At 36.3% G+C, this 21,217-nt stretch overlaps 2 protein-coding genes across 5 annotated transcripts in view; both read left to right on the top strand.

Moving 5' to 3' along the window:
- LOC119993506 (receptor-like protein 13) overlaps positions 1 to 11,859 on the top strand; it is a 51,377-nt gene extending 39,518 nt beyond the window's left edge. Inside the window, exons 5-8 of the mRNA XM_038840663.1 lie at positions 8,570 to 8,644; positions 8,872 to 9,021; positions 9,119 to 9,265; positions 9,443 to 11,859. Coding sequence (XP_038696591.1) covers positions 8,570 to 8,644; positions 8,872 to 9,021; positions 9,119 to 9,265; positions 9,443 to 11,559 — 2,489 coding nt within the window. The 3' untranslated portion in view covers positions 11,560 to 11,859. The remainder of the gene's footprint in view (positions 1 to 8,569; positions 8,645 to 8,871; positions 9,022 to 9,118; positions 9,266 to 9,442) is intronic.
- Positions 11,860 to 13,580: 1,721 nt separating this feature from the next.
- On the top strand, positions 13,581 to 20,733 carry LOC119993508 (AUGMIN subunit 8-like). 4 transcript variants are annotated; one of them, XR_005466539.1, is made up of 7 exons: positions 13,581 to 15,402; positions 16,574 to 16,809; positions 17,518 to 17,637; positions 18,693 to 18,868; positions 19,201 to 19,312; positions 19,394 to 19,482; positions 19,722 to 19,738. XR_005466539.1 is itself a non-coding variant. In XM_038840667.1 (7 exons), the coding sequence occupies exons 1-7, from the start codon at positions 14,319 to 14,321 to the stop codon at positions 20,712 to 20,714; spliced, it is 1,803 nt and encodes a 600-aa protein (XP_038696595.1). In that variant the 5' UTR covers positions 13,583 to 14,318; the 3' UTR covers positions 20,715 to 20,733. The 4 variants fall into 4 exon arrangements, 2 of the variants coding, with proteins under 2 accessions (XP_038696595.1, XP_038696596.1); XM_038840667.1 differs by lacking the exons at positions 18,693 to 18,868; positions 19,722 to 19,738 and adding exons at positions 19,772 to 19,877; positions 20,664 to 20,733 and having other exon boundaries at positions 13,583 to 15,402; positions 19,196 to 19,312; XR_005466540.1 differs by lacking the exon at positions 18,693 to 18,868.
- Positions 20,734 to 21,217: the final 484 nt, after the last annotated feature.

The following is a 21,217-nucleotide window of genomic DNA, read 5'->3' as shown; positions in this document are numbered from 1 at the left end:
TAAATGTTAAGCTATAACTCAAGACAATTTTAAACTAAACATGTTAGGTAAAGCTAGTTTCTTTTGTCGTGATGATTGATTTGTAGTCAATGATTTTTTTCTTTATATTTACATTCTCCACAATTATTTATATCAATAGTTGTGACCAAGTCATTTGTGGAATACATACAACAAATCTGGAGAATGCAAATATGAGTGACAACCATTAGATTGTCCAACAAATAATATGACAAAACCAAACAACACGACACATTGATGGAGGTTGGAAAATGACTAGAACTTTGAACCCAAAGAAAAGTCATTTTAAGTCACACGGCATGTTGACAAAGTCGTTGGTTGCTAAACATAGGAAGACCAAGAAGAAAATGCATGGCTTGTAAAGAGGATACATGTGCCTTTCAACATCTATATTTATCCACAACATTGATGGAGCAACTAATTTTCAATATATTATGGGCAATCGCCTTAGACCTATCTCTTTCATTCATTACTTTAAAAGTTAATAACTACATTTGTGGAGATAGATCATTTCCATTAATCCATGTGTAAACCAAGAAAAAAAAACCAAATTAAAATAAATAAAGAGAAAATATTTCCAAAGCCTGAACTATAAGTTTAAGAATTTCAACATCGTTCTGGACGCCACACTCGAACCCAGTGTGGAAAATTGAGTAAAGTCAGTGTGGACAATTTTGTAACCCAGTATGGAAAATTAATTTTAAAAAATCACAATTTAAGATATTTTGCTATGGATGCCATATATGTTAATTATAAATTCGAATAATGGAGTGTTGGATGTTAAGTGAGTCATACTTTTGTATTTGTAATCAATGTCTATTTCTGTCACATAAAATTGATGGTAAAATTGAGGTCTTAGTTTGTATTGATGTAGCATTACTCTTATAATTCAACGCAATATATTGGGTGAGGGTAGTTATTTTTGCCATGAGGATTGATTTTGTAGTTTCTTCAAATTTACGTTCTCCACAATTATTTGTACCAATAATAAATGTGACCAAGTCAAATTTGTGGAATACATATAATAAATCTGGAGCACGCAAATATGATCGACACCCATTAGAATATCTCACAAATAATATCAAAGGGATAAAGACGGGGTAATGGGTTAGAAGGGCTTTCATCAAAGGGTTAAAGAATATGAGTAAGAGTAAAGGATTTCTCACTTGTTGGGCTTTCAGAGAGTTATTTTTATAGAGTTTTTGGTACATTTATACTTAAATTTCAATTTTTACTTATCAATCACTAATTTTAAACTTTTGATTTTTAGTACTGTTTTAGTACTTTCAAATGTATACTTAATAAATAACTCAAAAATAATTTTGAGGCCCTTAGTTGCCTTTGCACACCTTAACATAAAATCATGCATCTGCACTTAGTAAAAAAAAACCGCGGTAGGCATGAAAGCATCTAGGAGCTGCTTATGCTTTAACACACCATTAACACTATAAAATATTTTATTTTGAATACCGTACATGTTAAGCTATAACTCAAGACAATTTTAAACTAAACATGTTAGGTAAAGGTAGTTTCTTTTGTCGTGATGATTGATTTTGTAGTCAATGATTTTTTTTTCTTGATATTTACATTCTCCACAATTATTTATACCAATAATTGTGACCAAGTCAAATTTGTGGAATACATACAACAAATCTGGAGAATGCAAATATGAGTGACAACCATTAGAATGTCCAACAAATAATATGACAAAACCAAACAACACGACACAGTGATAAAGGTTGGAAAATGACTAGAACTTTGAACCCAAAGAAAACTCATTTTAAGTATCACGACATGTTGACAAAATCGTTGATTGCTAAACAAAGGAAGACCAAGAAGAAAATGCATGGCTTGTAAAGAAGATACAAGTGCCTTTCAACATCTATATCTATCCACAACATTGATGGAGCAACTAACTTTCAATATATTATGGGCAATAAGCCTAAGACCTATCTCTTTCATTCATTACTTTAAAAGTTAATAACTACATTTGTGGAGATAGATCATTTCCATTACTCGATGTGTGAACCAAGAAAAAAAACACCAAATTAAAATAAATAAAAAGAAAATATTTCAAAAGCTTGAATTATAAGTTTAAGAATTTCAACGTCGTTCTGGACGTCACACTCGAACCCAGTGTGGAAAATTGAGTAAAGTCGGTGTGGAAAATTTTGTAACCCAGTATGGAAAATTAATTTCAAAAAAATCCCAATTTAAGATATTTTGCTTTGGATACCATATATTTTAATTATAAATTCAAATAATGAAGTGTTGGATGTTAAGTGAGTCATACTTTTGTATTTGTAATCAATGTCTATTTCACCTGTCACATAAAATTGAAGGTAAAATTGAGGTCTTAGTTTGGATTGATGTAGCATTACTCTTATAATTCAACACAAGATATTAGGTGAGAGTATTTATTTTTGCCATGAGGACTGATTTTGTAGTTTCTTCAAATTTACGTTCTCCATAATTATTTGTACCATTAATAAATGTGACCAAGTCAAATTTGTGGAATACATACAATAAATATGGAGCATGTAAATATGATCGACACCCATTAGAACATCTAACAAACAATATCAAAGGGATAAGGACAGGGTAGTGGGTTAGAAGGGCTTTCTTCAAAGGGTTGAAGAATATGAGTAAGAGTAAAGGATTTCTCACTTGTTAGGCTTTCAGGGAGTTATTTTTGTAGAGCTTTTGGTACATTTATACTTAAATTTCAATTATTACTTAGCAATCACTAATTTTAAATTTTTGATTTTTAGTACTTTCAAATGTATACTTAATAAATAACTCAAAAATAATTTCGCGGCCCTTAGTTGCCTTTGCACACCTTGACATAAAATCATGCATCTGCACCTAGTAAAAAAAATACCGCGGTAGCCGTGAAAGCAGCTGGGAGCTACTTATGCTTTAACACACCATTGATAGTATAAAATATTTTATTTTGAATATTGTAAATGTTAAGCTATAACTCAAGATAATTTTAAACTAAACATGTCAGATAAAGGTAGTTTCTTTTGCCGTGATGATTGATTTTGTAGCCAATCATTTTTTATTTATATTTACATTCTCCACAATTATTTATACCAATAATTGTGACCAAGTCAAATTTGTGGAATACATACAGCAAATCTGGAGAATGCAAATATGAGTGACAACAATTAGAATGTCCAACAAATAATATGACAAAACCAAACAACACGACACATTGATAAAGATTGGGAAAAGACTAGCACTGTAAACCCAAGGAAAAGTCATTTTAACCAACATGGCATGTTGACAAAGTCATTAGCTGCTAAACAAAGGAAGACCAAGAAGAAAATGCATGGCTTGTAAAGAAGACACATGTGCCTTTCAACATCTATATTTATCCGCGGCATTGATGGAGAAACTAATTTTCAATATATTGTGGGAAACAGCCTAAGACCTATCTATTTCATTCATGACTTTATAAGTCAAGAACACATTTGTGAAGATAGATTATTTCCATCAATTCATATCTGAACGAAGAAACAAAAAAAATCGAAAAAAATAACACTAATTTATAATAAAGAGGAACTATTTCCAAAGCCTGAATTGTACGTTTGAGAATTTCAAAGTCATTTTTGACTGTCACACTCGAACCTAGTGTGGAAAATTGAGCAAGGTCAGTGTGGAAAATTTTGTAACCCACTATGAAAAATTAATTTAAAAAAAATCACAATTTAAGATATTTTGCTTTGGATATTCGAATAATGGAGTGTTAGATGTTAAGTAAGTCCTACATTTGTATTTGTAATCAATGACTATTTACCTATTTCACTTGCCACATAAAATTGGAGGTAAAATTCATGTCTTATTTTGGACTAATATATAGCATTACTTTTATAATTCAACACAACATAGTAGGTGAAGGTAGTTATTTTTGTCGTGACGATTGATTTCGTAGCCAACTGATTTTTCTTCATATTTACGTTCTCCACAATTATTTGTACCAATAATAAGTGTGACCAAGTCAAATTTGTGCAATACATACAACAGATCTGGAGCATACAAATATGATTGACAACCATTAGATTGTCCAACAAATTATCAAAGGGAGAAAGACAAGGTGGTGGGTTAAAAGGGCTTTCATCAAATGGTTGAGGAATATGAGTAAAGGTAAAGGATTACTCGCTTGTTGGGTTTACATGAAGTAATTGAAGGGGTTGTTCAAGGATTGGGTGATTGTCATAGAAATCGTCCCACCAGAACATGTGAACGCTGTCTCCTTTGACTATCTGTTTGTAATGCTTCATTCTTTGATGAAATGCTTCTGGATTGTACCTCACACGACTTTCTAGGCCTTTCTCTTTCCGAATGGATTCAGTAACACGGCACATTCAAAAATATTGAGAAAAAGACGAGGACTTTGAACCCAAAGGAGAGTCCCACTCTCATATCCAGAATAGACCAACTAACATGCATTCTTATTTACTGCAACCAAGTCATTGTAACCAATACGACACATTGATAAAATCTATGGCGTGTAGAAGGAAGTCATTAGCTGCTAAACAAAGAAAGACCATGAAAAAATGAAAATGCTAAACTTCCACACAACTATTTATCAATAAGTATCCATAATCCTGACAACTAGATATATATGAAAATAATAAGAGTCTGCAACAATGTAATAAAGGCTGAAACAACATAATAAAGGTCTGTGCACAGCTGTCGAATTCGTCTGAAAATCCCCGACTTGGATCTTGCTGAATTTTTATTTTCCGACGACACTGAGAGTAGATTTCGACTTGTCTCACTACCTTGAGCTTGATTCCAATGAGTTTAGCTTGCCACAGACAATTTGGACGCTCCTATAAAGACAATATAAAAGAAGTCTGGTTCATTGAGAAACTAATGTAATAGGTGACCGAGATAATGTAATAAGAGTGTGAAACAATGTAATAAGAGACCGAAATAATGTAATAAATGTTCATGTTTTTATTATTTCAGTACGTAATAAAGTACGATCAGACAAAAAATATTGACAATGGATCTTGTTAAAAAATGTTTTACAATTTAAGAACAGTATTTGTGAGATCAAGAAATTTTTGTCAAGAATGATTTGGATGAAGTAAAAGTTTCTCAGAAAGCACTCTTTTTTCTTCTGCCATGATAATCGGTTATCCTTCTCGTCACAATCTTTCAAATATTGTCATTTCTAGCTTTAGGGAAAATGTCTCTGCAAATTTCCCGGTCCACTAAGCTTTTATAAAAGCTTATCCAAACATTGACAACTTGTATACGAATTTCTTTAGTACTAAAATATTGAAAATTTTAAGTGCCAAAATAATATAGTTTTAATTTTTTTTCATTAATATGACATAATACACTACTCGATTGGTTCATTTCAACAGGACTCTATAAATAATATTAATTAAATTAATTTCAATCAATTAAATATATTTTTTTAATTAATCAATTTCTTGAATTTATATTTGAAAATAACTACCAATTAGATAAGATTAAAGAATTTTAGACAATTAAAGCCTTTATTTTTCTATTCAGTTCCTTTCATAACTTCGTTATTTTTAATAATAAAAAATATCTAAACCATTATTTTTTAATTAAATTAGGTTAAATTTTTTAAAAAGAGTTTATTAGATGCAAAATTTTAAAGATTATATTTAACATTTATAACTTTATAATTATAATTATTATTTAGTAAAACAATAAACATTATCACAAAGATAATACTAATTTCAACATTTATCCCACAATACAATTTTAACAAAAATAAAAAAAAAAAATCGGCTAAAATAAATAACAGTATTGATATTTAATATTGATTATTGCAATTTTTATTTAGTAAAATAACAAATCTTATCATAAAGATAATATTAATTTTAAATAAATTTTAATAAAAATAAAAATCAGCCAAAATAAAATAAAATTAAATTTAAAATCAATTACATTTAGCGCTTTTCATGTTTTTAACATTAAATGCTCTATTTGCATTAGCGCATTATGACATATTGGTAAAAGGAAAATAAAACAATGTTATTTGTATAATTAAAATTTTCAAACAAGTTAGTAAGAAAAAAGCTCCTTGTATTTAATTTTTATTGGACACAAGTCAAAGTCATGGTCTTCTTAAATTAAAGTAATGAATAATAATTATAATTCGGCACCTCAAATCAGTATAAATGAATGGATGAGCATGTGTGGTCGATCATCATACAAAGAAATGGGACCAAAGTGGATATGTATTTTGGTAATCATGTGGGCATCAATAGATGGTGGGTGGTGCCATGGGTGTTGGGAGCAAGAGAGAGTTGCTCTCTTGCAACTCAAACCTTCATTCAATCAGCTAAATTGGTTGGAGGGTGAGAAGACTTCTAACTGTTGTACGTGGGAAAGGGTTGAGTGTAGTCCTGACACAGGGCGAGTAATTACACTCTCCCTAAGCGTAAGTAGAGGATTGGACTCGCCGATGTTGTATATCAATGCCTCTTTGTTTCTCCCGTTTGAAGAACTGAAAGAACTCTACTTGAGGTCCAATAATATAGTTGGTTGTACTGAGAATGAAGGTTCTCAAATGCGTATTTGCTGAAATTAGTTTGATTCACTTTTACTCTGTTATTTGCTTTAATTATTTTGGAATGTGCTCTAATTTTTGTTTCATTTTTTTTATTTTTTATTTCTACAAAAGGTATTTTTGTGACTAACTACGTGTTTACAGGATTTGAAATATTGTCAGCAAGGTTGAAAAATCTGGAGGTGCTTTACTTGGATGATAATGAGTTCGATAACAGCATCTTATTATCTCTGCGTGGCCTTTCTTCTTTAAAATTTTTATATCTGGGAAATAACCAATTGAAGGGAACAATCCACACTGATGGTGCGTATTCAATCATATGCTTTTTTATTGTGGAGGCTTCTGGTTTTCGGTCAATCATTTGTAGATTGAAAAGTGCTTCACTTTGTTGATAGAACTCGACGGTCTGAACAACTTGGAGGAATTATATATGTACGTGAATAAGATTGAAGGCTTTGGATCTCTTCAAGGTATTAATTGAGAATGGCTACTGAATATCGTGTTTTTTTCTAACGAAAGGCAATTAGTCACATGATTCTTCATCTGTGAATTCTTATGTACTGTTTCCATGCATGGGCTCTGGAAGAGCACTTTTACTAAATAACTTGGCGTACAATAATATAGATTGTTGCATTGGGGTCCAATAATGCCTTTTTGGTGAAATTAATTGGATTTTCTTTTACTCTGTTATTTGCTTTAATTATTTTGGTTTACCAATAACTTGGCGCACAATAACACTTTTATTACATATGTTAATAAATTGGGCAATCCTAATTTGAGTGAATTTCTAATTAGTATGTTAATAATTGCCTAACATTCTAATTAATGTTGAATGTTAATTTGATAGTTTTCCATTTTCTCTTTCTTTGCAGGCAAACGAACTTTGAACAAGTTAAAAGTTCTTCATCTAGAAGACCAACAGATCAATACAAGCATTCGACTGCAATCATTAGGGTCAATCCCAAACCTCAGGACACTTTATCTTTCATATAACTACTTAAATGGAACAACAACTACTCAAGGTATGTGAGCAAATCCTTCGTTACCTATATATTCTGTAATTAATTAATTAAAGATTGATATGTTTAATAAATTGGTGGTCTACCTACATGTGTATGCATAGAGTTGGGTAATTTGACCACGCTGGAAGAATTGTACCTGGATGGTTCTATTCTACGCACAGACTTTCTCCAAAGCATTGGATCATTGACTTCTCTCAAAGTTTTAAGTTTGAGAGATGTGGACTCAAGGGAATCCTGCCTAATCAAGGTTTGTTTCTTTTATATATCAATTTCACATTTTTCTCCCTCGATTAATTCAACTTATTTCTGTGACTAACTACTTGTTTATAGGATTTGAGATATTGTCAGCAAGGTTGAGAAATCTAGAGGTGCTTAACATGGGCCATAATGAGTTCGATAACAGCATTCTATCATCTCCGCGTGGTCTTTCTTCCTTGAAAGTTTTAAATCTGCGTGTTTTTTTTCTAACGAAAGGCAATTAGTTACATGATTCTTCAGCTGTGAATACTATTTCCATGCATGAGCTCTGGAAGAGCACTTTTACTAAATAACTTGGCTTACAATAATATAGATTGTTGCATTGGGGTCCAATAATGCCTTTTTGGTGAAATTAATTGGATTTTCTTTTACTCTGTTATTTGCTTTAATTATTTTGGTTTACTAAATAACTTGGCGTACAATAACTAATTGCTTGCAGGATCTGAAATATTGTCATCAAAGTTGAGCAATCTGGAGGTGCTTCGCTTGGGCTCTAACAAGTTCAATAACAGCATCCTATCATTTTTGCGTGGTCTTTCTTCCTTAAAAGTCTTATCTCTGTATGACAATCAATTGAAGGGAACAATTCATAGCCATGGTCCGTGTTCAATAGGTTTCCATTAATCAAAAAGCATACAATTGTGGAGGCTTTTGGTTTTTGTTGAATACCATTTATACATTGAAAAGTACTTCACTTTCTTGACAGAATTTGACGGTCTGAACAACTTGGAGGAGTTAGATATGAGTGGGAATCAGATTGAAGGCTTTGAATATGTTCAAGGTATAAATTGAGAATGGTTACTGTCTTACTAAATATTGTGCTTTTCCTAAAGAAAGCCAATATACTTTCCATGCATGGGTGCTGGAAGAGCACTTTTATTACATATGTTAATAAATTGGGCAATCCTAATTTGAGTGAATTTCTAATAAATATGTTAATAATTGCCTAACATTCTAATTAATGTTAAATGTTAATTTGATAGTTTTACATTTTCTCTTTCTTTGCAGACAAAAGAACTTTGAAAAAGTTGAAAGTTCTTGATCTAGGATACCAACAGATCACTACAAGCATTCGACTGCAATCATTAGGGTCAATCCCAAACCTCAGGACACTTTATCTTTCAAATAACTACTTAAATGGAACAACAACTACTCAAGGTATGTAAGCAAATCTTTGGTTACCTATATATTCTGTAATTAATTAAAGATTGATATGTTTAATAAATTGGTGCTCTACCTACATGTGTATGCATAGAGTTGGGTAATTTGACCACGCTAGAAGAATTGTACTTGGATCGTTCTATTCTACGCACAGACTTTCTTCGAAGCATTGGATCATTGATTTATCTCAAAGTTTTGAGTTTGGAAAGTTGTGGACTCAAGGGAATCCTGCCTAATCAAGGTTTGTTTCTTTTATACATCAATTTCACATTTTTCTCCCTCAATTAATTAATCTTATTTCTTCTCCCACAATTAACATTTACAATGTTAAAATTTTTATTATAAGAAGCGAATGAATTCTTTAATCTGCAGGCTCAAATTTTTATTATAAGAAGTGAATGAATTCTTTAATCTGCAGGCTGGTGCGAATTGAAGAACTTGCAAGAGCTTCATCTCTTTTATAATAAACTTGAAGGGACACTCCCACCATGTTTAGGAAACTTGTCATCTCTTCGATATATGGATATCTCTTCCAATCAATTCAATGGAAATCTTGCCTCCACTCCCATACCCAATCTCATTTCCCTTGAAAGCCTCCATCTTGGAGGTAATGACATTGAAGTCCCGATGTCATTAAAGCCATTGGCAAATCTCTCAAATCTTACGGATTTCTCTGCTGATAACATTGTTCTAGATCTTGATAGCCAATTCTGGACTCCAAGATTTCGACTACGGTCATTGAGGTTTTGGAGCTCTCTATTCAAGAAATCAAAACCACATCTTCCCAATTTCCTCTATTATCAAAATGATTTGGAGAGGATTTATCTATACGGTTGTGAGTTTGGAGGTGTGTTCCCAAATTGGTTGCTTGAGAATAACACATCATTAGATGATTTTATTTTGAGTGGTAACTACTTTATGGGCCCATTGTTATTGCCATCACATTCCAATCTAAATCTCTCTGAGATATATATATCTGACAACCAGCTACAAGGTCCAATTCCTACAAATCTAAGTGTCATTTTTCCAAATGTGGAGTACTTAGATATGTCTGGAAATTTTTTCCACGGAGAGATCCCTGCTAGCTTGGGTGAGATGGAGTCATTAACATATTTGGACTTATCTAACAATCAATTTTCTGGAGGAATACCATGGCAGTCTTACAAGCAGAGCTCCTCTTTGAAGAATATTAAGCTATCAAACAACAGATTGCATGGGCATATACTGCCTATCGATTTGAACTCTACCACATTACGGAGTCTTGAGTTGGATGGCAACAACTTTGCAGGAGAGATACCTCAGCCTAATATCTCAGCCTTTTCCTCTTTGGAACTATTGGACTTTAGCAATAACTTGCTATCTGGCAGGCTTCCAAGATGGTTATCAAACATCTCGTATTTATCCGGTATCGGAATGTCCAATAATTACTTTAAGGGAACTATTCCGTCGGATTTCTGCAACATTCAAGGACTTCAATTTCTGGATCTGTCTAAGAATGATTTGTCTGACTCTATACCACCTTGCTTCAGCCAGTTACAGTCTCTCGGCCATGTCCATTTAAATAATAACAGGCTGCGAGGTCGATTACCACATGATTTTCTTAACAACTCTTCTATTTTGGTGGTAGACCTTAGCTATAACAACTTCAGTGGCATCATTCCAAGTTGGATCGGCAATCTCTCAAGTTTGGGCGTTCTTCTTTTGCGAGCGAACGAGTTCCATGGTGAGATTCCCATTGGCTTATGCAGTCTAAACCAATCAAGCTTCTTGGATCTTTCCTCGAATAATTTATCGGGTCGTCTGCCTCCCTGTTTGAGTAATTTCAATTTTGAAGCTGGAGAGAACCACCATTTGGCATATGATTTTACGTCCTACAAGAAAGAAGTTGTGGAGTTTATGGTAAAGGGTAACCCCCTCAAGTACTCGGGAGAGATCCTCGATGAAATGTTCGGAATTGATCTGTCTTGCAACAAATTCTCCGGTGAAATCCCACCTGAGTTTGGAAACTTAAGCAATATCAAATCTCTGAATCTATCACACAACAATCTGACGGGACGAATCCCCGCAACTTTCGCAAACTTGAAGCAGATTGAGAGTTTGGATCTTTCTTACAACTACTTCATTGGTCTAATCCCTCCTCAACTTACAGAGTTGAACTTTCTAGCAGTTTTCAGAGTGGCACACAACAATTTGTCAGGTCCACTTCCGGATAGGAAAGGCCAATTTATAACATTTGATGAAAGTTGTTATGAGGGAAACCCTTTTCTCTGTGGACCTCCATTGACTAAAAGTTGCAAAGAAAATGTTTCTGCATTACCATCTCCAAATGCCTTTCTTGATGAGGATGAAGATGATGGTTTCATGGACAATGGTGTTTTCTATGTGACTTTTGTGGTGTCTTATGTTATGGTACTATTGGCAATAGCGGCAACTCTATACATAAATCCATATTGGCGACGAGCATGGTTTTATCGAATAGAAGTGTGCATCACCGCTTGCTATTATTTCATGGAGGATAATTTTTGGAATGTGTAGCTTCTTTTGATAGGATTTGATGAAGATTGGGTGGATTTCGTTGATTTCATCTTTTAGCTCATCGTCTATATGTTGAGCTGGGAAGTTCGCTTCTGATATTCATCCGTTTGTTTGGGCCTTCATCTATTTGTTTGGGCTTTAAACTTTTGTTGTCGGTCTTTATGGTTATTGGGCGCTAGTTATTAAGATTCAAATATTTTAGTCCTTAAGCCCATTTGTCCATTGTGTCAGTATTCAAAATTTTGTACCGTTCTTCTTTGTGGGTCATCTTGTATTAGTATAAAAAAAACATTTATATGATAATCACAGGTTTAAATGGGATTTGGAGCTCTGCAATTCGTTTAAAATTGTGTAGTCTACAATTTGAATTCAATAGTTTAAGAGGTGTGCCACATTACACCATATTTTTCTCTTTTCATTTGTAAACTTGTGTTACTTTTTATCCACCATTAGATCTGAATTATAGATTTTAGTGAATTGTGGAGCTCCCAAATTCGTATTATGACACTCTCAATCATACCTCTCCAACACACATCAAGACGGAAAGTAATGAAATTGTACAAGTTTAGGTGCATGGTAATAATGATTATCATATAAATGTTTTGCAGACTACAACTAACAATATTGTAAGTAATCATTTCAGGTCTTTATAAACAAAAATTAATCTTTTTAGGTGGCGATTGTGATTGCTCGCTTGTATGTGTGACTACCTTTGATTAGCATTGAAAGCAATAAATACCAACAATTCAATCACCTACCTAGTTCATACATAAATTTTTCATGAGTCTCTTTGACATGCGTGGTTTATGTGTGTTATTATGCATAGTTGATGAGTTTACCTAGAACACACCTAAAGGATAATGACTTCGGATTCCAGCAAAAAAAATTGAGGACATATTTGTAATTCTTCATAAATACTTAAAATAAGTAGCGTGCTTATATTGAGTGATTGGAGATAAGCACCTAAAATATGCTTAAGGTTTGTGTAACAGGTACGGAGATGGACAAAGAGATCCCCATCCCGTTGACATCCATACTTCAAACTTATTTTAAGTAATTATAAATACTTGCCAAATCATACTACTAACCACACATTTTAATAGCACTAATTAGAGTTATAATCGCCAAACCTATATACACCCACATAAATATGAAATATGGAAAAAATAAAATAAAATAAAAAATTATTGCAAAATAAAAATAAAGGAATAGAAGGATGGGAGACGGGAACAGATTAGTCATTAAGATGGAATTTAGCAATAAAAGGTAGAAAAGCAAAAGTAATCACATGGGGGCTTCTTGAAGTAGGTGGCGCCAAAATAACGACCTCCTCATTTGTCTTTTTGTCTACTGAAAAACCGCCTCTTTACCTCAACATCCCTTTGAACTCTTTAATTTCTTTTTTGATCTCTTACTAAAATTCTATCCATATAGATCTCCCTCTCTTTCTAATCACGACCAGTATCACTTGATCCCGGCGTCTTCTTCCATCCGATCACCGGCGATTGCTGATTAAGCCCCATCTTCATCCGTGTCAAACTGTCAAACACAGACATCAAGTAGTGTTTTGGATTCTTCATTAAAACCTTTCTTCATTTTTATTGTGAAAAATTCATTTCATATAATAATCTCTCTAGGAGTTACTGATTTTTGTTCCCAATAAAAAATGCCCTCCCAAACAAACAAAAAAAATTCATTAATGTCTACCTATCTGGGAATCACTCTTTTTTAATGCAAAGTGTCGTACTTTAATCAACGTATTGATTGATTTAATTATGTGTTTATAGGGATGGACAATGATCTCCGTTGCACATGGTCTTCCATGTCTGTTCCATTATCCCCTTGTTGAATTCACTAGGTGACAACAGAGAAAACAGAGGTAAGCACATGAGATCAACTTTCTGCATTTTCATTAATCACTAGTGGGACTCAAGTTGACATTTGAGAATTGAGATAACAATAAATTATTATTTTATCGAGTGTTTTAGGGCATCGTGTTCATTGAATTCCCTGCAAAAGGTAGAAGAGGGAGAGATGGAACGGGACAGAGCGGAGCAGTGTTATGATTGAACCCCAATTGTACCAGCCGACCATGGCACTCTCGTGAGAATGGACATAAGGGTGAATGGCCATAAAATTAAAGGCAACCCAGTTTCCATCTTCCATGTCCGTATCCTATGCACCCTTTTTTAACATGTACTATCTTATCCTACGCTCCTCCTCCCTCCCAGTCCACTCTCTAGTCTCCCCCTCGTAGGGGACCCCCCACTCTGTTTTTGCAACCAAAATCACAACCTTCACTAATGACCGTTAATACACGTTGTGGCAGTCTCCGGAATTGCCTGTGACCCATCTTGTCCCATATGGTGTTTTTATCACCCCTAGACCTGGTTGTCGCCCCCTGATCTTCTTGGAGTTGGGCTTTCCCTTGATGAAATTTCGACTCCCATTTGCGTTTACTCGTTGTAATTCTCAAATTCATTCTCAAATCAGATCTGGGTCTCTGTAAAGATGTGTTTTTTTTCGGTTTTCTTTTTATTTTTTTTCATGGGTGTATATTTTACCTTTTTTGTGCTGCCGTGGTAATCTACTTTGTGGTTGTTGCGCATCTGTGGCAGATGTATTGCAGAGAAAAGGATCTTCTTTTTGAACGACTGGTTTTGTTCTTTGAATGTGGGATACATGAGAGTCAAGGCTGTCAAATGTTGCTTTATGGATGTGAAAAAATCCATCAATGTGGCCTGAGTTCGATAGTTTGAATGGATGTATGTGAACCAGAGAAGCACGCAGCAGTGGACACCCCAAGACCTCCCTTGTCTCCAACTGAAAGGAACAATGCAGTCACTACGCGGCGCCCTCGAACGAGGGAAGTTAGTTCCAGGTACAAATCTCCTTCTCCTTCAACCGCTTCAAATAGCAGGCGTAGCCCCTCTCCTAACCTCACAACAATAGTGCCTTCAAATCCCCGATTGGTGCCAAAGAGAGCCGTATCAGCCGAAAGGAAGCGGCCCTCCACACCACCCTCACCGCAGAGGCCGTCGACACCAATTCGTGATTCATCTGTAGATTCCCAATTGTCATCACGAAGGATGTCAATTGGCGATGGCCGGTTACCTGAGAGCTTATGGCCCTCCACAATGCAAAGTCTTAGTTTTTCCTTCCAATCTGATTGCATTTCTATTCCTGTCAGCAAGAAGGAAAAATCAGTTAACAGTGCTTCCTCAGATCGCACTTTGAGGTCATCTTCAAATGTAGGGCATAAGCAGGCTGAAACACCTTCCCGGGCACGCAAGCCTACTCCAGAGAGAAAGAGGAGTCCTCTTAAAGGGAGAAATTCACATGATCAGTCTGAGAATGCCAAACCAGTTTATGGATTACATTCTCGATTGATAGATCAGCAACGATGGCCGAGTAGAATAGGTGGTAAGGTATCCTCTAGTTTTTTGAATAAAAGTGTTGATTTTACCGAAAAATCAGTTGGAAATTCAGCCATCCCCGGCCTGGGAATTGGGTTGTCTTCATTGAGGCGAACCCCCACAACTGACAGTTTGGGGAACCCATTAAAAAAATCTGTCAGTGATGCTGGTGCGAGGTTATTATCGCTTCATGATATTGGTAGAGTAGGGTCTCAGGCGAAATCAATTGATGACAGTTCATTGCGGTTATCTGGACTTCACAAGTTTGTTTCTCCTAGTTTGTCAGATAGAACAATATTAGCTACCCCTGCTGCGAAATCTCAGTCATTGCCTACTACACGGTCTCGACCTGTATCCCCAAGTAGGACATCCGGAGTTTCATCCTCTGTTGTGAAAGGTGTTAGTCCATCTAGGGCAAGACCATCAGATTGTTACGTGCACGTCCCACATCGCCCAGATGTGGGAGTGAAGTGCAGAATATAAGGGGGAAGTATGGGCCTCCCCTTGCAACCAAGGTTTTCTTGGGTTCAGGGCAATGGGCTTAGGGCTCCCTGGGCTCCGGAAGGCCTTGGCTACAGCCGGCCCATTAGGTGGGTGTCGGTTGGGCTTTGGTTGTAAGGAGATCCTTATCATTTGGTATCGGAGCCACCCAGCTGGGCGGCTGTGGGATGTGTACGTGCTCCTCTGTCCTGGTATGGGCCGGGCGGGGCTGCGTTCACGGAAGGGGCGACCTGTCTTAGGGACAGCGTGGGCCAACGTGGGCGTTGGCCTTGTAAGAGCGGTGGTATGTTACGTGCACGTCCCACATCGCCCAGATGTGGGAGTGAAGTGCAGAATATAAGGGGGAAGTATGGGCCTCCCCTTGCAACCAAGGTTTTCTTGGGTTCAGGGCAATGGGCTTAGGGCTCCCTGGGCTCCGGAAGGCCTTGGCTACAGCCGGCCCATTAGGTGGGTGTCGGTTGGGCTTTGGTTGTAAGGAGATCCTTATCATTGCTCCGATACCAAATGATAAGGATCTCCTTACAACCAAAGCCCAACCGACATCCACGGCCCGCAGGCACACATGGACCGGCTGTGGCCAGAGTCTCCAGGGAGCCCAGGCCCTAAGCCCAAGCCCAATGCCCTGAAAACTCTGGTTGCAAGGGGAGGCCCATACCTCCCCCTTATATTCTGCACTTCACTCCCACATCTGGACGATGTGGGATTTATGCACGTAACATACCCCCGCTCTTACAAGGCCAACGCCCACGTTGGCCCACGCTGTCCCTAAGACAGGTCGCCCCTTCCGTGAACGCGCCCCTTCCGTGAACGCAGCCCCGCCCGGCCCATACCGGGACAGAGGAGCACAATGCATAACCCACAGCCGCCCAGCTGGGTGGCTTCGATACCAAATGATAAGGATCTCCTTACAACCAAAGCCCAACCGACACCCACCTAATGGGCCGGCTGTAGCCAAGGCCTTCCGGAGCCCAGGGAGCCCTAAGCCCATTGCCCTGAACCCAAGAAAACCTTGGTTGCAAGGGGAGGCCCATACTTCCCCCTTATATTCTGCACTTCACTCCCACATCTGGGCGATGTGGGACGTGCACGTAACACAGATCCTCCATCTAGAGGAGTTAGTCCATCTCGGATAAGACCATCTAGTTCTTCTGGTAAGGCCCCAAATTCAACTGCTGTGCTCAGTTTCATAGCAGATTTGAAGAAAGGAAAAAAGTGTGCGAGCTACATAGAAGATGCCCATCATCTACGGCTGATGTACAATAGATATTTGCAATGGAGGTTTGCTAATGCTCGAACAGAGGCAGTTCTTTACGTTCAGAAGATTAATGTAGAGGTAGGATTATAGAAAACCTTTTTCAGAAGTGGGCCATCTAATTTGTTAAGGATAAATCTGTTTACCTAGTATTTTACTACATGTGGTGTCTTTGTTGTTAGCATCTTCTACCTAAATGAACATACAGTGTATTTTCGCAACAATGCCAAAAAATTTGGGATGTTACAATTGCTTGCAAGCTGCATCCATTGGCTTTATTTATGTGATGTGGTGGGTTTGTTTCATATGGTGGTTTTGAAAAAATAGGAAGTACTGGTGAAGAAGATAGCATACGATAAGCGTTTTTCAAAAATACTGATACTCATCCTACTGATTCTTCATCAATTAGGTTTTTCTTATTTCATCAACTTGAATTTCGGTTCCATTCCGAAGAATTTTAATATCATATATGTAAACCTAACAGGCGAACATGTGACCTAGCGGCAGAGTTGCGAAGGTGTAACCTAAAGGTCAGAGGTTCAATTCATGAAAACAACCTCTTCACATATTATGTGGGGCTAAGGTCTGCATACATTCTGTCCGTCTTGACCCTGCCCACTGTGGGAGTTTGTGCTCAGAGTTGTTTATCTTTTTACCTATATGTAAACCTCCTACTTTGCACTTCGCTGTTAGGAAAGGTATTGAGATAGAACTTCTATCAAAAGAAGGATTTCTCTGTTTGATTTTAAACCCATTTGAATTTTTCTTATGGTATTTCTTATTTTGCAGGAAACTCTGTACAACGTTTGGAACACTACTCTAACTCTATGGGATTCAATAATCAGGAAAAGAATCAACCTCCAAGAGCTGAAGCTAGGGCTTAAGTTGAATTCGGTTTTGAATGATCAAGTAATACTTCTTCTTAGTCAACGTTTTGTTGTTTTATATTTGATTAATTGCGCCCGTGAGTTATTTGGTGTTATGGATTTGCTTCTGCGACCTTCACCTCCCACAGGTCTTACGGAGTTTTTTTTCCTTCTTCTGATTTCCTTTTTGAAGAAATTATGTTGTTTTCCCTGAAAACAGAATAAGTCTGTTGCAGAATTAGTTATAGGTGCAGATTCCCTATTTATCTACACAATTATATCGAGTATGGTGGGAGGCTCTTTAGGTTCTCATTGGGAGAAGCTTGCTTTGTTGAAACTTTATCTGATTTATTGCTCAAACAGAAAAAAGAAAATAAAAGTTCACCTTATTTTGCACGTATCCTTGCTTGCCAGCCAGAGTCTAGCTAGACATATTAACCTGCATGAGCATGTCGGAGCCTGAAAGTCAATTATTTAGAGGTAAATTTTCCTGTAACGTAATTATAAAATTATATGTCACGTCTCAGATGAATACTGCAATATTTAAGGTAAGTTGTTTAATCGTGTGAAGAATCCGAAAAAAAAAAAAGGGATGAAGAAAGAAGCTCTAGTATACATTGTGTGTTTGTTATTGATGACATAGTGAAGTGATAGCTAATCATTCTAGAGAGGGAGAAACCATTTTAGAACACAGGAAAAAGTGGTTATGGTATGTGTAAATGTGCAGCATCCATAAGGAAGGAGAAACTGAATCAGGTTGAAGTCGGTGTAAGAACTGGATCCATAGGAGCATAGATCATGGGTTTGAGGAAGTAAGAACGATTGGCAAATAATTTTGACAGGGATTGCATTTGATTGAGCTAAATTACATACACGATTTCTCTGGCCCACTATAATAATGCTATCATGTTACTGTAAGAATAATTGCAAATTCGCTGTCATAATGAGGCCATTTATGGACTCTTTAGAAGGAGGGATGCGTTTTGCTATCTTTGAACTTCTTTCTTATTTAGTAAAAGTGAGAACACATACAATGCTTGCATCATGTCTAAAATGCAAATCCATAGGCTTATTCTTTTTAAAGGGTTTTATTTACAAGTGGCATCGATGCAAAGATTTTGTTTAGGATTTTAACTTCTTTGAAAAGGGCAATGAATTTATATATGTGAAGTTCCTTCATGCCGTTTTATGATCTGGACACGTGGTGAAAGCAATTCTCTTTTGGTCATTATTTAAGCATTGGAGACATGGAAGATTTTGGTCTACAAAATCAGGTTGTGGCTTAATTTAGTTACTTTTGGATGGTCGAAAATTGTCTTGTTGATTTCAAAAATATGAATTGTTGTTAAGAGCATCCTGGGACCTAGATCTCTTGCAAGGAAGATGCTGACATAGTTCAGATCCACTGATGTTTTCTTAATTCTTGTTTTAATCTGGAAATATTCACATGGATATGGGAACATGTTCCCTTGAAAGTTCGAATTATTGCTTAGCTTGCTATTTTGATAGAGTGTCACACATCCTATTTATGTCCTGTTATTTGAATTTGAATTTCTAGTTGCAATACTTCTGTCATTATCTAAGTGTGGATGTGCAATCAGATCAGCTACCTTGATGACTGGGGCTTGCTTGAAAGAGAGCATATTAAGTCTTTATCTGGGGCTGTGGATGACTTGGAAGCAATCACCCTAAGACTTCCAGTGACTGGAGGAGCAACGGTATGCTCGGTTGTAAAGTCTATTCGGCCTAATTTCGAAAAGCTAAGTTTTGGCTTCATTTATAGATTTATAATTTTACAGGCTGATATTGAATCTTTGAAGATTGCTTCTGCTCAGCTGTTGATGTCATGCAGACTATGGGGTCTTCAATTCGCTCATTACTTTCAAGGGTATGGTTATGTTTCTGTTTAATTTTGATTTGATTGTGGTGAGTGAATAATGCGTAATGTTATTTTAACTTTTCTTCATGCTTCGTTTAATTTAAGCCTCAAGCCAGTATTTAATGAAAAGTCTATATTTTTTTCCCTGGAATACATGTTACACCACAATGCTTTGACATCTTGTGCAATATTTTCATTTTATTGCCTTGTAAAGGTGTCATGTTCATCATATTAATGTGCACTTGTAGATACATTGCATGGTCGTGTTGACTCTGTTATTTATACATTGTGTGTGCAGGTGGAGGGAATCAACACTTGTCTCTGAACTTGCTGTTGTAGCTGCAGAAGAGAAAGCCATGCTCGATGCGTGTGAAGCACTTTTGGCTTCAACTGCAGCCAAGCAGGTAATAATTGTTCATAACTGGTTGCAAAGCATAGAAGAAAAGTTCTTTCATTTGGTTCCTTATTCTGCATTGATTTTTTGAGGACCTTTACTTAGAATGGACTTAGACAAGTCATTTAATTTAGCAGAATTCAGTTCTCTCTCTCCTTTTTTTCTCCGTCTTTCATAACACAAACACCAAAAATCGTTGCTGATGCGGCATCTTAACCTAATTGAACAAGTCTGTTATTCTGTGGCATTGGGTTTGTCTGTCTGCTCTGGCTTCTTGTTTGACCCTCTCTCATGAAAGATCCAATCAATGACTTTCTATGTAATAAATCCGAGAGTGCCTCTGCTACAACAGTCTTGTTTTTACAGTCTCTTGTTTGTATTGGGTCCATGAAGGAAATAACTAGTTTAGTTGGTTGTTCAATGCAGTGCCAACATTCTTAGATATTAAGGTGGTTGAGGTCAAATTAATGCCCTGTTTGTCTATGGCAGTCATTATTCTCTTCTCATGTGCATGGTGGGGCTTTGTCATGTATCAATTGAAACACATATGAGCAGTCTAATGTGTCTTGTTTTCAAATTGGCTGGCCAAAAGCAGGCCATCACTGCCCACATGGCCTCAAAGGAACTTCATCGGTCTGTAAAATTGTCCCTTTTGCACTTTGCGAATTATGGGCTCACTCAACAAAATCAGAATTGTCATTTTGAGATGCAGTCTTTCTTGTTACAGACAATTTTTTATCTGTTACCGGTTTCTTTGTCGTGCATTCATGGACTTTACATTGATTGCTTTGAGCAGGTAGAGGAGTACAGCCTTAGGACTCATCTGATACAGACGAAACAAGCTTGACACTAACTAGCTGCTGCTAAGCTAAGGTAACAATTCACCATGTCTGTCACTTAGAAAGCGGAGATGAGTGACCGGTCTTCTCGGCGAAGTAAATGTAAATTGTTTCTCCTTTTTTTCCTTCTTTAATTCCTTTTCTTTTCCTACTTTTATTTGCTTTGTCTTTCTATGATGTAATTTTTACAGCATTCAACTGGAAAGAAAAATGCAGCAGCAGCAAAGCATATTGAAATTGGAAGTAGAAGCACAGAATGTAGAGGAGAAAGGAAAGGAAATTTAGGACTTTTTTTCTGTGTGTACGTATGGATGTCAGTTTTGTACATGTGAGGTTGATTAGCTGTCATATTTGCCATGGTGTGGCTGCTTCACACAATCAAAGCTTAGTAGCTTATGGCCTTATGCAACTGCAAAATGCAGAGTCTCTATGCCTAATATGGCCACGATGACAATTCATCAATTTCAGTATGAAATTACCACAAAGTAAAATAAAATGAAACGACAGAAAC

The sequence above is a fragment of the Tripterygium wilfordii genome, chromosome 23 (genome assembly GCF_013401445.1).
Source record: "Tripterygium wilfordii isolate XIE 37 chromosome 23, ASM1340144v1, whole genome shotgun sequence".
Taxonomy (NCBI): Eukaryota; Viridiplantae; Streptophyta; class Magnoliopsida; order Celastrales; family Celastraceae; genus Tripterygium; species Tripterygium wilfordii.
This window is presented reverse-complemented; position numbering and strand designations above follow the sequence as displayed.

What these genes read in the sequence shown, in the direction of transcription:
- LOC119993508 (XM_038840667.1), top strand. Translation starts at nt 14,319, where the DNA reads ATGGATGTATGTGAACCAGAGAAGCACGCAGCAGTGGACACCCCAAGA. An exon ending in CAGTGACTGGAGGAGCAACG is followed by an intron (nt 19,313 to 19,393) that starts GTATGCTCGGTT and finishes ATAATTTTACAG; the next exon opens with GCTGATATTGAATCTTTGAA. An exon ending in TTCGCTCATTACTTTCAAGG is followed by an intron (nt 19,483 to 19,771) that starts GTATGGTTATGT and finishes TTGTGTGTGCAG; the next exon opens with GTGGAGGGAATCAACACTTG.